Source organism: Penaeus monodon, chromosome 26 (genome assembly GCF_015228065.2).
Source record: "Penaeus monodon isolate SGIC_2016 chromosome 26, NSTDA_Pmon_1, whole genome shotgun sequence".
Classification (NCBI taxonomy): Eukaryota; Metazoa; Arthropoda; class Malacostraca; order Decapoda; family Penaeidae; genus Penaeus; species Penaeus monodon.
The window spans coordinates 24,144,369-24,159,368 of record NC_051411.1 but is presented as its reverse complement, the minus strand read 5'-3'; the positions used below and the strand labels follow the sequence as shown (position 1 = coordinate 24,159,368).

At 44.3% G+C, this 15,000-nt stretch overlaps 1 protein-coding gene across 5 annotated transcripts in view; it reads right to left on the bottom strand.

Moving 5' to 3' along the window:
* Positions 1-15,000, bottom strand: part of LOC119590018 (unconventional myosin IC-like) — an 86,290-nt gene that overhangs the window by 12,598 nt on the left and 58,692 nt on the right. For 4 of the 5 annotated variants that reach the window (XM_037938731.1, XM_037938733.1, XM_037938734.1 and 1 more), the window contains 6 exons: positions 13,978-14,128; positions 11,759-11,874; positions 8,227-8,297; positions 3,536-3,744; positions 739-918; positions 307-519 (listed from right to left, as the gene is read on the bottom strand). In XM_037938731.1, coding sequence (XP_037794659.1) covers positions 307-519; positions 739-918; positions 3,536-3,744; positions 8,227-8,297; positions 11,759-11,874; positions 13,978-14,103 — 915 coding nt within the window. In that variant the 5' untranslated portion in view covers positions 14,104-14,128. Of the gene's footprint in view, positions 1-306; positions 520-738; positions 919-3,535; positions 3,745-8,226; positions 8,298-11,758; positions 11,875-13,977; positions 14,132-15,000 lie in introns of all 5 variants that reach the window. The other variant, XM_037938732.1, reaches the window with a different exon arrangement.

Here is a 15,000-nt window from a genome sequence, read left to right as displayed (position 1 = left end):
TTTGCACCACAACAGCTTTTGTGTATCTAATGTGCATTCTGTTTTAATTACTGCTTATACATCAATTACTGAAAAAAAAAATATATATATATATGTATAATTTTCAAGTATCTCATATCTTTACTTTATCATAAATACATACAAATTGGGCAAACTTACATCATAACCCAATGCCAAAAAATTTTCCAAAGACAAACTAACACTCTTTTCACTGCTTGCTCCTGTATCATCATTACTACTACTGTGATGAAGCCTTATTTAGAAAGCCTTAACAGAAGAAAAGATTGCAGCGAATTAATGCCCTACCTTACTGCACTCCTTGACAGGCTGGTCATCCACGACTTTGGCGTTGCGGTTGTCATCTTCGGTGAAGGTGACATTGCCCAGGTGAAGGATGGCCGCAATCACGCCCCAGATGGCCTCCTGCTCTTCTGTTGAGAAGTTGAGGATGTCTAGGGCATAGTCCACAGCTTCAAAGCACCCACGGTCATTGATGCCACCTACATGGCTGCTGTCACCCTAAGGGGAAGGAAGGGAGGTGTGAGAATATTAGAAATGAAAATGTAAAAGAAACCAAACAAATACTCAAACATGAATGCGCACGCATGCACACACATGCACGCACACACAACCACTCAATTACTGATGTACACTGTATTCATCAACACAATGAACATAGACAAATAAATAAAAGTATCAAAAACTAATCAACCAATGCCATCACTCCCTTTGTCTCACCTGCTTGAGGTAAAAGTAGTTGCTAGGGTCTCGGACGAGGTTGAGCTTGGCCAGCAGGTCATCAGGTGCGCCCGCTAACAGCTGGTAGAACACGTGGAAGTTCCTCTCACCGTGCTCCTGGTGCACCACGCGAGACTTCTCTAGCAGGTAATTCAGGATGTGGCCTCCTACAGGGTCGCCCTAAGATGGAGGGGAGGGGGAAGGAGGTGAGTGGAGGGGTTGAGTTCAGTAGGAATAGAAAGGGAAGGTGGTGACTGGTAAGAAAGAGTAGAGAGTTTGGATGAGTTCAGAGTGAGGGTGGAGGAAAGAATGGCAAGCTTAAGTACCCAGAGTAAGGTAGGGTCAGAGAGATGAGTGGAAGTGGTAACTTCAGTGGGAAAGCAGGGATGAATCACATGGGAAGTTAGGGGTGAGTTTGGATGAGCTAGATAGGAGGGTGGTAACGAGTTAGGGTGAGCCAGGTTGAGCTGAGGTGAGAGCAATGACTGGGGAGGGGGAGAAGAGGGGTGTGTTGCTTAGACTTGGTAAAAGCATTTGACATGGTAAACCATGAAGCAATATTAATAAAAGCAGCAAAATTAGGTATAAAAGGATGGTATCTACTTTTGTCATTATGCACCAAGCCCACATACTGGGTGCCAAGACACCATGCCTTCTGTGATTGAGCCTGTTCCATGCATGCTAAACAGTTGTTCACTGTTTGGCCCTAACTGTGGTCATTGTGAAGGTATAGTCAAATCTGAAGACAGTGAGGCAAAACACAAGTTCCCTATGCTTCTAATTCTTCACTCAATTGACTGACTATGCATGGCACCTAGTGTATGGTTTGATACAGCACTGGAAAAACCCTTTTCACTGGGTTAAATGGATTTTTTTTTCTTACAAGACAAAATCTATCAGATAGTGATGGGAAATAAAACCACAAAATGAAAAACATTAATGGGGCCTTCCTCAAGAATCATCTTTCATCCTGCATTATTTGAAATAACAATGACAGACCTAATCTTGATAAAAGTATTAAAACAAATTAATATATGCAGATGCCATTATAAATATAACACCAAACAACAATCTTCGAAAAATTCCCAATCTCAATAAACAAACAATTATTCTTATATATATATATATATATATATATATATATATATATATATATATAATATATATGTATATATATAAATTTTTTTATATATATATGATAATATTAATTATTATAATATATATATTACAATATATAAAAAAAATAAAAATAAAATAAAATAAAAAATTTTAAATAATATAATATTATAAAAAATATATAAAAATTTAATAAATAATAAATATTAAAAAATAAAATATTTTCAAATATTATAAATAATTTTAAAATTAAAATATGAAAAAAAAGAATTAAAAATTTATATATTTTAGAAAACATAAAAATTAATATATTAAAATAAAAATATAATAATTATAAAAATTTATAATATATATATATTATAAAAAATTTTAATATTATAGATATAATAATATATATTATATATATATATGTATATAGATAATTATATATATAATGTATATATATATATATATGTATTATTATATGATATATTATATATGTATATATATATATATATATTTTATAATATATATATATATATATACATATATATACATATATATATATATATATATATATATAATATATATATATATTATATATAATATATATATATATATATATATATATATATATCATATATATATATATATATATACATATATATACTATATATTATATATTATATATATATATATATATATATATATATATATATATATATATATATATATATACTATATATATATATATATATATATATATATTATATATTATATATAATATATATATATATATATATATACTATATATATATATATATATATATTATATATATATATTATAATATATATAATATATATATATATATATACTATATATATATATATATATATATTATATATAATATATATTAATATATATATATATTATGTGTGTGTTGTATATGTATATATGTAGATGTGTAAATATATGTATATAATATGTGTGTGTGTGTGTGTGTGTGTGTGTGTGTGTGTGTGTGTGTGTGTGTGTGTGTGTGTGTGTGTGTGTGTGTGTGTGTGTGTGTGTGTGTGTGTGTGTGTGTGTGTGTGTGTGTGTGCGTGCGTGCGTGCACGTGTATATGCATATATATATATATATATATATATATATATATATATATATATATATATATATATATATATATATATATATATATATGTAACATTGACACTAATGATGATGAGATAATATAAATAGTACCTAAAACATGACATCGAACTATCGCCACAACATTCTCTCCCTACTCCCCCTGTTGCCTTTCTCCCTCTTCCCACGCCGCAAGTGGAAACACAGAACAGTGACTGATGCCCTCCAGGGCTGGCATGAGGCCCAAGCCAGGCCTCGGGCACGGCTGACATGGGTGTCCCAAGCCAGGCCTCTGACAGGGCTGGCATGAGACCTAAGCCAGGCCTCTGACAGAGCTGGCATGACTGTCCCAAGCCAGGCCTCGGGCAGGGCTGGCATGAGACCTAAGCGAGGCTTCGGGCAGGGCTAACATGAGACCTATGCCGGGCCTCTGACAGGGCTGACATGAGACCTAAACCGGGCCTCTGACAGGGCTGACATGAGACCTAAACCGGGCCTCTGACAGGGCTGGCAAACACAGGCTGCCACAACTACCCCTCCAAGCACACTTCAGGCACCTCCCCTCCTCACCTTAAAATTGAATTCGATGTCCATGTACTTCCCAAAGCGCGAGGAGTTGTCGTTCCTGTTGGTCTTGGCGTTCCCGAAGGCCTCCAGCAGCGGATTGCTTTGCAGGAGGCGGTCCCGGACGCGGTCGATCTCCCGCCGGTGGAGCGACGTCGCCGCCAGGAACCGCAGGACCTGCTTGCTCGCCTCCGTCTTGCCCGCGCCCGACTCGCCTACGGGAGGGAGGAGGGTGAGAACGGAAAGGCTTCTGATGGCGGAGGGAGGGCGATGGGAGGGAAGGATAGTGACAATGAAAAGGGGCAAAGCTGACGGGGACAGGGGGAAACAGGAAGAATATTACAATATCGTAATGATGAAGATTGTTAAGGTAACCCATTCATAATCCACGAAACCATGCGCAAAGGTTAACGTATTTCTAATACAAGAGTCAAGCAATAGCGTAGCAGTCAGCTACCGATGACAAGCTACTTAGGCTGCGTTTTCGTGCCCCTTCTCCTAGTCTTGCTTGGTGCCTTGGCGAAGACATTATTTTTTTTATTTGTTTCTTTATTTATGTATGTTTGTGTGTTTTTTTTTTAAATAATTATCATGATCACCATCATCAAGATCACGATCAAGGTCATGTATGGACACATCTCTGTGTCTACGTTCTGCTTCGTGATCTTATTCTTGTTCTAGTACATGAGTTTAAGTGTGAGTGTGTGTTCGCACTCCCATGTAAGCATGTGTTGCCTGTCTGCGCGGCCAGAACACTCGTCACCGCTGTTCCTCGGACGCCCCGGGGAAGAGTACCAACAATAACAACGGCATAACCTGTGACGTCAAGACACTTGAGTAAGAGCAGACACCTGAACGCATTGTCTTGCGCGGACATAAACCGGACTCACTCACTCGCACATGCATCCAGGGCCCCGAGAGCACACGAACACACACACACACACATAAGCATACCAGCACAAATATACCTATAGCATTAAAGTAATATCCCAACATAGGCCCAACCCTGTGTCATTACATACCCCTAACCCTATACCCTTAAATAACCTCAACCCCGTACTTCAACCGTATGTCCGTACCTACCAATAAACCCTAAATACCCTCAACTAGAACCTACTCTCAAACTTTACCCCCAATTCACAGACAATGCCCCCACATACCCCCAACCCCATCCCTATGCCCCCACACTCCCCCCAACCTCAACTCTACCCCCCGCATTCCCCTAACCCCAACCCTATGCCCCCACATTCCCCCCTAACCCCATTCACACGCATTGTACACACAGTAAGTGGCCATCCCCTGGCCTTGGGGGGCGTTCACTGGGCAGGAAAATAGCTCGTCTTCGGGTGGGGGGCGGAAAGGGGAGGAGGGAAGAGGAGAAGAAAAGGAAGGAGGAAGGAAGAGGAGAAGGGGAGGGAGGAAGGAAGGAGGAAACGGTAAGAGGGTTGAGACCAGACAGACATTCAGTGCATAAGATAGATAGGTAGGCAGATAGATATATAGAGATATAGATAGAGAAAGAAAGAGAAAGAAAGGGGAAGGAGGGAGGTAGGGAGGGAGAGAGAGGGAGGAGGAAGGAAGGAAGGAAGGAAGGAGGAAGCGTGCATAAGATAGATAGATAGATAGATAGATAGGTAGGTAGATAGAGAGAGAGAAAGGGGAAAGAGAGAGAGAGAGAGGAGAAAGAAAAAGAAAGAGGAAGAGGAGAGAGAGAGAGAAAGGATAGGGGGAGGGGGAGAGGGAGGGAAGGAGAGAGAGAGAGAGAGAGAAGAGAGAGAGAGAAGAGAGAGAGAGCTAGAGAGAAAGGGAGAGGAGAGAGAGTCAGGAAAGGAGAGAGAGAGAGAAGAGAAGAGAGGTGAAAGAGAGAGAGAGAGGAAAGGAGATAGAGAGAAAGGAGAGAGAAAAAGAGAGCGAGAGAACGAAAAGAGAGAGAAAAAAGGAGAAAAGAGACGACTGTGGACAGAGGGAAAAGGGGAAGGATGTGACACAAGAAGAAGAAGAAGAAGAAGAAGAAGAAGAAGAAGAAACGAGAGAGAGGGAAGGGATGAGAAAGAAGACACAAGGCGGGAGAGATCCCTTACGAGAACCGTCCCGACCGCTGCCTCTGTTGCTCCGGTTATCTTATCAGGGAAAGACCGGGATTTCAGATAACACACTTATTTTTCATAATCTGGCGAGTATGAAATTGCACCTCGTTTCATGTATTTTCTGTTACCTCCTCTTTTTCCAGAGATTTTTTGTTTTATACCTGAAGTCCCGTGCGCAAGTCGCATGTTATGTTAACAACAACGACCAAAATTATACTTAAAATAAAAGAAATGAAGAATATTATATTACAATTTTACCGTACAAAAAAATAATTTTAGGTTTAATGAACAAACAACAGCAAGTAACTAAAATGGCCAAAGTGAAACTCTGACATCATCGCACAAGGCCAACGGAATGCCCACTTCAGCGCTAGGTAAACACACGTTGGATCACCGCAATACAGCTTCATCCCTCGCTCTCCCGCTCGCTCTCCCTCTCGCTTTCTCTCTCTCTCTCTCTCTCTCTCTCGCCTTTTCTCTTTCTCTCTCGCTTTTTCTCTTTCTCTCTCTTTCGCTTTTTCTCTTTCTCTCTCTCTCTCGCCTTTTCTCTTTCTCTCTCTCTCGCCTTTTCTCTTTCTCTCTCTCTCGCTTTTTCTCTTTCTCTCTCTTTCGCTTTTTCTCTTTCTCTCTCTCTCGCTTTTTTTTCCTCTCTCTCTGCTTTTCTCTTCTCTCTCTCTCGCCTTTCTCTTCTCTCTCTCTCGCCTTTTCTCTTTTCTCTCTCTCGCTTTCTCTGTCTTCGATCTAGCTTTCTCGTTCTCGTCTCGAGAGGACATTATCGTCATACTCGTACCGCTTTTCTCTTTCAATTCTCTCGACTTTTCTACTTTCTCTCTCTCGCTTTTTCTCTATCTAAATCTCTCGCCTTCTCTTTCATCTAACTCTCGCCTTTTCTCTTTCTCTCTCTCTCGCTTTTACTCTTTTTCTCTCTCTCACTTTTACTCTTTTTCTCTCTCTCTTCCTTTTTTCCTCTCTCTCTTGCTTTCTCTGTTTTTCGCTTTCTCTCTCTCTCTCTCTCTCTCTCTCTCTCTCTCTCTTATTAACTGACCGATTGACTGACCTGAGGGCGTTGCGGACGAGGTAGGATAGGAAGGAATGATAGGAAGAAGGGAAGGAAGAAAGGGGAGAGAGCGAGAAGAAAGAGCGAGGAGGAACGAGAGAAATCGACCAAAACGTAAAACAGAAAAGAAAAGGCACAGAAACAGAAACAAAAGAACTATCAAACAAACACAGGAAAACAAACACGAGAAAGAAAAAAAGAAGAAAAGAAAGAAGAAAAAAGAAAAGTAAAAAAAGAAGAAGAAAAAAAGGAGGAAGAAGAAAAGAAAGAGGAAAAAGAAAAGAACGAAGAAGAAAAAAAGAAAAAAAAGAAAAAAGAAATAAAGAAAGAGGAAGAAGAAGAAGAGAAAGAAAAAAAGAAGAAAAGCAAATGAAAATGACGAAAGGCAAGACCGAGAACCAGACCAAAGCGAGAGCTCGATCCGGGCGGCGCGAGAGGACGAGGCGGGGTATCGGGCGGGCGTGAGCGCGGACGCCGCCTTCGCCGCCTCCTCGCTTCGCCTCTCGGGCTTTTGCTGTTCCTCCTCTCTTTCGTTTGACGGGGGATAGGTGGAGGGAGGGAAGGGGTAGAGATAGACAGATGTACAGATAGGTAGATAGGTTGAAAGAGGGGGAAAAAGACAAGGGTGTAGAGAAAGGAAGAGAGATGGGGGTAAGAGGGAGAGGAAAGGAGGAAGGGAGAGAGGAGAGAGAGAGAGAGAGAGAGAGAGAGAGAGAGAGAGAGGAAGGGAGAGAGGGAAGGAGAAAAAGAAAAAGAGAAAGAGAAAAAGGGAGAGAGATAAGAGGCAAGATCCCCTCCGAACTTCCCCTTTCTCATCAGAAATTAAAAATAGTACGGTGAACCTCCCCCGCCCACGAACGCAACGCCGCCCGCCCGCCCGCCCTCCCCTCACCTCTCCCTGGCTCTCGGAATAATAATAGCAAGAGAGAGAGAGAGTAGGGGGGAGATAGATAGACAGATAAATACACAGATAGACAGAGAGAGAGAGAGAGGAGGGGAGATAAATAGACAGAGAGAGGAGAGAGAGGAGAGAGAGAGAGAGAGAGAGAGAGGAGAGAGAGAGAGAGAGAGAGAGAGAGAGAGAGAGAGAGAGAGAGAGAGAGAGGGAGATAGAGAGATAGGTAGAGAGAGAAAAAAGTCAAACAAAATACCGATCCGTCCAAATAAATAAGGCAAATTACCTTTGCTTTTGCAACATGATACCACGCCCTTTTCTCAACTTCCACACCCCCGACAATGCAAAAGTGATAAAAATAGCAACATCAGTTTAAGAGAAATATCAATAGCAACAATAACAATAATAGTATATAAATCACATGCAAGACAGCGCAAACAAAACCATCACCCAAACAAAACAAACAAACAAGCTAACGAAAATTCCAACACATTCGTTCAAACAAAAGAATCAACATTTATAAAAAAAAAATCAATTCACCACCGATAAATAACCATAATCAAGTAATACATGGTAAATAATCCTAATCAAGGAAAACATAAAGATAAGTAAACCTAATCAAGCCCAAGCCAAGCAACCGAGAAAAACAGAAACTGACCCGAGATGAGGATGCAGTGGTCTGTCACCTCGGATGTCATGGTTCTGTAAGCGTTCTCCGTGATGGCGAACCTGTGAGGGGAGAAAAATCGGGATTAATGACAATGGGCGATAAAGGAGGGAATGGAGAGAAGGTGGAAGGTGGGAGAGACGGGGGTGGGTGGAGAGGAGAGGGGGAGAGGGAGAAAGGGAGGGGGGGGGGAGGGAAGGGAGATAGAAGGAAGGAAGGAAGGAAGATTAAAAAGAGAGAAATTAAAGAAGCAAGAAAGGATAAAAAGAGAGAGAGAAATGAAGGAAGGAAGGACGGGGGAACGGTAAGGAAGGAAGGAGGAGGGCGAGGCAAGCAGAAAGGAGAAACGGAAAAGGAATTGGTTCTGCTAAAAATGGAGAGCAAAAGGAGCAAGGAAGAAAAAATAGTGACAGAGAGGAAGGAAAATAGAAGATGGATGTGAATGAATAAAGATAAGAAAAAGAAAAACAGAGAGACAGAAGGGGAGGACTGAATTCGCGAGTTCATGCAAAAATAAGAGAGAGAGAGAGAGAGAGAGAGAGAGAGAGAGAGAGGAGAGAGAGAAGAGAGAGAAGAGAGGGAAGAGAGAGAAGAGAGAAGAGAGAGAGAGAGAGAGAGAGAAGAGAGAGAGAGAAGAAAGAGAGAGAAAGAAAGAGGAGAAGAGGAGAAGAGAGAGAGAGAGAGAGAAAGAGAGAAAGAGAAAGAGAGAAAGAGAAAGAGAAAGAAAGAGAGCAAACGATTCCAAGTCAATTGGCGCGGAATCCAAGCGTCCCTCGCCAGAGTGGGCCGCGTAACTCGATCCTTTCGCTGCCTCCACTGCACCTGCCACCGTCGGGGAGGGGTGAAGGGAAAGGGGAGGGGGTGAGGGGGAAGGGGAGGGGGTGAAAGGAAAGGGGAGTGGGTGAGGGGAAAGGGAAGGAGGGAATGACTAAAGGGGAAGGATCAGAGGGAAGCGGAAGGGGTGAAGCGAAGAGGGAAGGGGGACGGCTACGGGCGAAACGGAAATGGAAAGGGAATGGTGGTTCAGGAAAAAGGTGAGGGAGAGAGAAGGAAAGCTAAGAGGACAACTGAAGTTTAGGGAAATAAAGTTAGGAGGGGAGAGGAAGAAACGAGTTGGAATGTGGGAGGGGGAGGAATGAAGCGGGAAGAAAAGAGGGGAATGAGGGGAGGAGGTTAAAAGAGGAATGGAAAAAGGATGTAATAGGAATACGATGTAGAACTGAGGGAGGAAGGAGGGGAAGAGGCAGAAGGAATTGAAGAAAAGGGAGCAAAGCAACGAAGAATAAGGAGGAAGAAGAAATAGGGGAAAGGGAAACGAGAATGAGGCAAATGACAGGTAAAGAGTAGGCGTGATAGCTAGGCTTTTCGCTTTGTGGGCGTGCAAAGGGACAAAGTGGGCGGGGGTCATGACTCCTTGGGCGTGGCGGGGGCGGAGGGAGCCACTGGGGGAAGGGGCGACAGGAGGGGAGGGAGGGACGAGGAGAGGGAGGAGAGGGAGAGGAGGAGAAGGGGAGGAGAGAGAGAGGAGGAGAAGGGGAGGAGAGAAGAGAGGAGGAGAGAGAGAGAGAGAGAGAGAGAGAGAGAGAGAGAGAGAGAGAGGCGACTGCCCATCTCATGATCACACACACATGCAAATTGCAAATACAAAGGAAGTGTGAGAAGAGAAAGAAAGAAAAAGACGAGAAACAGACGTAAGAAGAGACAAGAGAGACAAAGAAGCAGCTGAGACGACTAGCAAGACAAAGAAGGGGAAGAAGGGGGAATAAACGGGGAGAAAGGGAAGAGGGAATGACATGGGCGAGGGGAAGAGAAAGGCGGAAGGGAGGGAAGAAGGGAAGGAGAGGATAGCGCCACAGGAAAGGCAAGGTGGGAAGAGGGAAGGGAAGAGGTGGCTATGAGGAATGAGGATAAAATAAGGAAAAGAGAACAATGGAAGGAAAGAAGGAAGGGGGAGAGAGTGAAGAGGGAAAATAAGGAAAGAAAAGAGAGGGAAGAAGGAAAGGGGAAGGTGAGTGAGGAGAAGGGGAGGGGGAAGGAAGGGAAGAAGGAGAGAGGAAAAGAGAGGAAAAGGTGAGAGGAGGACGAGAGGGAGAGGGACCCTGGGCGCGGAGGGAGACAGAATAAGGATAGAACACGAAGAAAAAAATAATAAAGAAAGAGCAATGGAAATTAGAGAAAGGGCTAAGAGAGGGTGAGTGAATGGGAGAGGGAGAGAAGGAGGGAGAGAGGGAGGGAGGAAGAGGGATTATATAATATATATATATATATATATATATATATATATATATATATATATATATATAGAGAGAGAGAGAGAGAGAGAGAGAGAGAGAGAGAGAGAGAGAGAGAGAGAGTGAAAGAAAGAAAGAGAGAGAGAGAAGAGGGAAAGAAAGAGAAAGGCCGATATTCAGAGGCAGAACCTATAAATGAATGAACATCGAGGGAAATCGCCTGACCCCGCATGACCTAAGATACCTGAGTCATTGCAGAGGTTAATGGCACCTTCAAAATCAACCCTATTATAAAGTTAATGATGCTTGACTTCTTGCTGCTGGCGTGATCCAAGGTTGCTCGAAATGATGCTCAGTGACCCTTCTCTCTCCTCTCGCTTTCTCTGTGTCTGTCTGCATGTACGTACGCGTGCCTGTATGTGCAGTATGTATGTACGTACACGTGTCTGTCTGTACAGTATGTAAGTATGTATGTAAGCACGTACCTACACATGTCTGTCTCTCTGCTTATCAGTCTGCATGCCTGCATACATATATTTCGATCTATCTGCCTGTCTGCCTATTTACGCTTTTATATATAACAAAACTCTGGTACGTGAAAAAGGATGAATTATCACAGGAGAAAACTAGAAAGTTATCGACATGAAAAAAAATCATACAAAAAAATCTCATCATCTTATACAGACGGTCACAACAAAACAAATTCGACTTAATGGAAAGAAAAAAAAATCCTCCCACAAGGATAGCGAGTTTAGTTTCTAAGTATTGGAAACTCCTTCGCACCTGTTTAGAAACGAGTGCAAAGCCTTGGAAAGAGAAACGGTAAAATGGAAAGGAGAGGAAGGTATTAGACCTGTGGCTCTCAAACTGGGTGCCACGGCGCCCTGAGGTTAATGAAAAGGGTGCCGCAGAGCAGACTATGTCTGTGTAAGTGCCATCGGAGAAGAGCTGGTGGACCATTGTATTACACAGTGGATGGACTGACTAATAGATAGATAGATAGACAGATAGAAAGAGAGAGGGATGGATGGATGTATTATTGACATATAGACGGATAGATAAGAAAATGCATAATCAGACAATTGGACAAAGTAATAAAAAACACGAGAAACTAATTAGAACGAACACCAAAAAACAAATGAAAAAAAACAAAAAAGCCAAAACCAAGAAAAAAATGAAGAAAAGGGTAAAAGGAAGGAAAAAAAAACACAAAAAGAGAACTGAAAAACAGAAAAAAAGCAGAACCCCCCAATAGACCCCAAACAAACAAACAAACGCAAGCAAATACTCACACATGAGGTGGCACTTCGTAGAAATTGACGTTCCTGTACTTCTCGAGCAGGGCGTCGGTGTAGAGACCCAGGTCCTTGTACGGGTTGACCGACACCAACACCTGCCCGATGTAGGTCTGTCGGGGCGGGAGGCGAGACAGTGAGGGAATGGGAGACAGTGAGGGAATGAGGAATGGGGGAGAGAATGAGGGAATGGGAATGGGGGAGAGAATGAGGGAATAGGGAATGGGGGAGTGGGAGAGAGAATGAGGGAATGAGGAATGGGAGGGGGAATCAGGAGGACGAGGGAATGGGGAAACGGAAGGGGTAAGGGAGGAATGAAATAATGAAGATATGGAGGAGTGGGAAGGGGATTCAGCATGGGATGAGAGAATGGGATGGGGAAGGGATAGAAAATGAGGGTATGGGAGGGGAGAGTGAACGAGGGTATGGGAGGGGAGAGTGAATGAGGGTGTGGGAGGGGAGAGTGAACGAGGGTGTGGGAGGGGAGAGTGAATGAGGGTGTGGGAGGGGAGAGTGAACGAGGGTGTGGGAGGGGAGAGTGAATGAGGGTGTGGGAGGGGAGAGTGAACGAGGGTACGGGAGGGGAGAGTGAACGAGGGTATGGGAGGGGAGAGTGAACGAGGGTATGGGAGGGGAGAGTGAACGAGGGTATGGGAGGGGAGAGTGAATGAGGGTATGGGAGGGGAGAGTGAACGAGGGTATGGGAGGGGAGAGTGAACGAGGGTACGGGAGGGGAGAGTGAACGAGGGTACGGGAGGGGAGAGTGAACGAGGGTACGGGAGGGGAGAGTGAACGAGGGTACGGGAGGGGAGAGTGAATGAGGGTATGGGAGGGGAGAGTGAACGAGGGTACGGGAGGGGAGAGTGAACGAGGGTTACGGGAGGGGAGAGTGAATGAGGGTACGGGAGGGGAGAGTGAACGAGGGTACGGGAGGGGAGAGTGAATGAGGGTATGGGAGGGGAGAGTGAACGAGGGTATGTGAATGAGGGTACGGGAGGGGGAGAGTGAACGAGGGTACGGGAGGGGAGAGTGAACGAGGGTATGGGAGGGGAGAGTGAACGAGGGTATGGGAGGGGAGAGTGAACGAGGGTATGGGAGGGGAGAGTGAATGAGGGTACGGGAGGGGAGAGTGAATGAGGGTATGTGAACGAGGGTACGGGAGGGGAGAGTGAATGAGGGTATGGGAGGGGAGAGTGAATGAGGGTGTGGGAGGGGAGAGTGAACGAGGGTGTGGGAGGGGAGAGTGAATGAGGGTATGGGAGGGGAGAGTGAATGAGGGTATGTGAATGAGGGTACGGGAGGGGAGAGTGAACGAGGGTAGTGAATGAGGGTACGGGAGGGGAGAGTGAACGAGGGTATGGGAGGGGAGAGTGAATGAGGGTATGTGAATGAGGGTACGGGAGGGGAGTGTGAACGAGGGTATGTGAATGAGGGTACGGGAGGGGAGAGTGAATGAGGGTACGGGAGGGGAGAGTGAACGAGGGTACGGGAGGGGAGAGTGAATGAGGGTATGGGAGGGGAGAGTGAATGAGGGTATGTGAATGAGGGTACGGGAGGGGAGAGTGAACGAGGGTATGTGAACGAGGGTACGGGAGGGGAGAGTGAACGAGGGTATGGGAGGGGAGAGTGAACGAGGGTATGTGAACGAGGGTATGGGAGGGGAGAGTGAACGAGGGTGTGGGAGGGGAGAGTGAACGAGGGTACGGGAGGGGAGAAAGGGAAAATGAAGGAGTGGGGGGATGCGGGAATGGGAGGAGCAAGGGAACGAGATAATGAAATAACGGAAACGAGTAAAAGGGACGAAAATGGAGCGAATGAGGAGTGGGAATAGGGAAGAAGGAACGAAAAGCGAAGGGATTAGGAATGAAAATGAGGGAATCAGGGAATGACAAGGACGAGAGGGGAAGAGGGACAGGGAATAACGCACGAGAAGGGAGGGATTCAATGAGAACATGAAAATAAAAATCCTCCCTTAAAGATAAACAATCAAAATAGTTATAAAAAAATATATATTTAAATAACAATAAAAAAAAAATAATAACAATAAAATAATATAACATTCCCATTCGTAAAAAAAAAAACTCAACTAACCAGAAAAAAAAACAAACTCACCAAAAAATACTAACCAATAAATAAACAAATCAATACTCAAACGACTAAAAACAAACAAACACACAAACGGCGCGGCCTCCAGCGCCGGGCGAAGAAGCACTCACGTAGATGACGTTCTCGTGGTAGCGCTTCTTGAGGTTGTCGATGAAGACGGCCTCGTTCTGGTAGTCCTCGAGCAGGATGGCGTCGGGCACGCCGTAGCGCTCCCGGTCCTCCAACACGCTCTCCATCCTCACCAGTGCCTGATGCCCGCCGCTGGGGGGGGGAGAGAGAGGCCGCGTGATAAACGGGGGAGCAGGAAAGGGCATGAGAAGAAACGAATGAATGGTAAACATGTAAAGATGAATTCGGGGGATGGGTGGACTAAGAGGAGGAGGAGGAGGAGGAGGAAGAGGCGGAGGAGTAAGAGGAGGAAGAGGGGGAAGAGTAAGAGGAAGAGGAGGAAGAGGAGGAGGAACTGGGGGATTGGCAGGATGAAAGGAAATGTTATGATTTTTATATGACTCTGGGTATTCCCCCTTTCTGTTCTATTTTTGTTTCTCTTCATATTGTTCGCCGTCTTGGCTTCTCTAAACCTTTCGATTATAAATATAAAATATATCTGCGTAATCCTCTACGTCCACCACCACCACCGTTCATAGTAGTAACAACAACAGACAACAACAACAAAAATAACAAATACAAAGCTAATAATAACGAATTAATAAACACAAACCAGCGTCCTTGCTGGGGAAATCCATGTAACCAATAAACAGGGCCGGATCAAGATAAGGCTTTGCACTCAATAAACAATTCTCAAGCCTCTTAAACTAACTTGGATTGATGGGGAAGAGCGGGCGGAGGTGGGGGAGGAGGAGGAGGGGGTAGGGAGAAAGTGACACGTGTGACGATGTGTGGGAGAACAGGGGCGAAGAGGGAAAAGATAAGAAGTGATGGGGAGGCGGGGTGGGGGGGAGGGTGAAAGGATGAGGGAGGGAGGGAGGGAGGGAGGAAGGAGGAGGGAGGAAGAGAGAGAGAAAGAGAAAATGAGAGGGAGGAAGGAGAGAGAATTGGGAAGGGAGGAAAAGAGAGAGAGGGGAAGGGAAGGAGGAAGGGAGATTGGGGGAAGAGAGGAGGAGGGGAGAGGG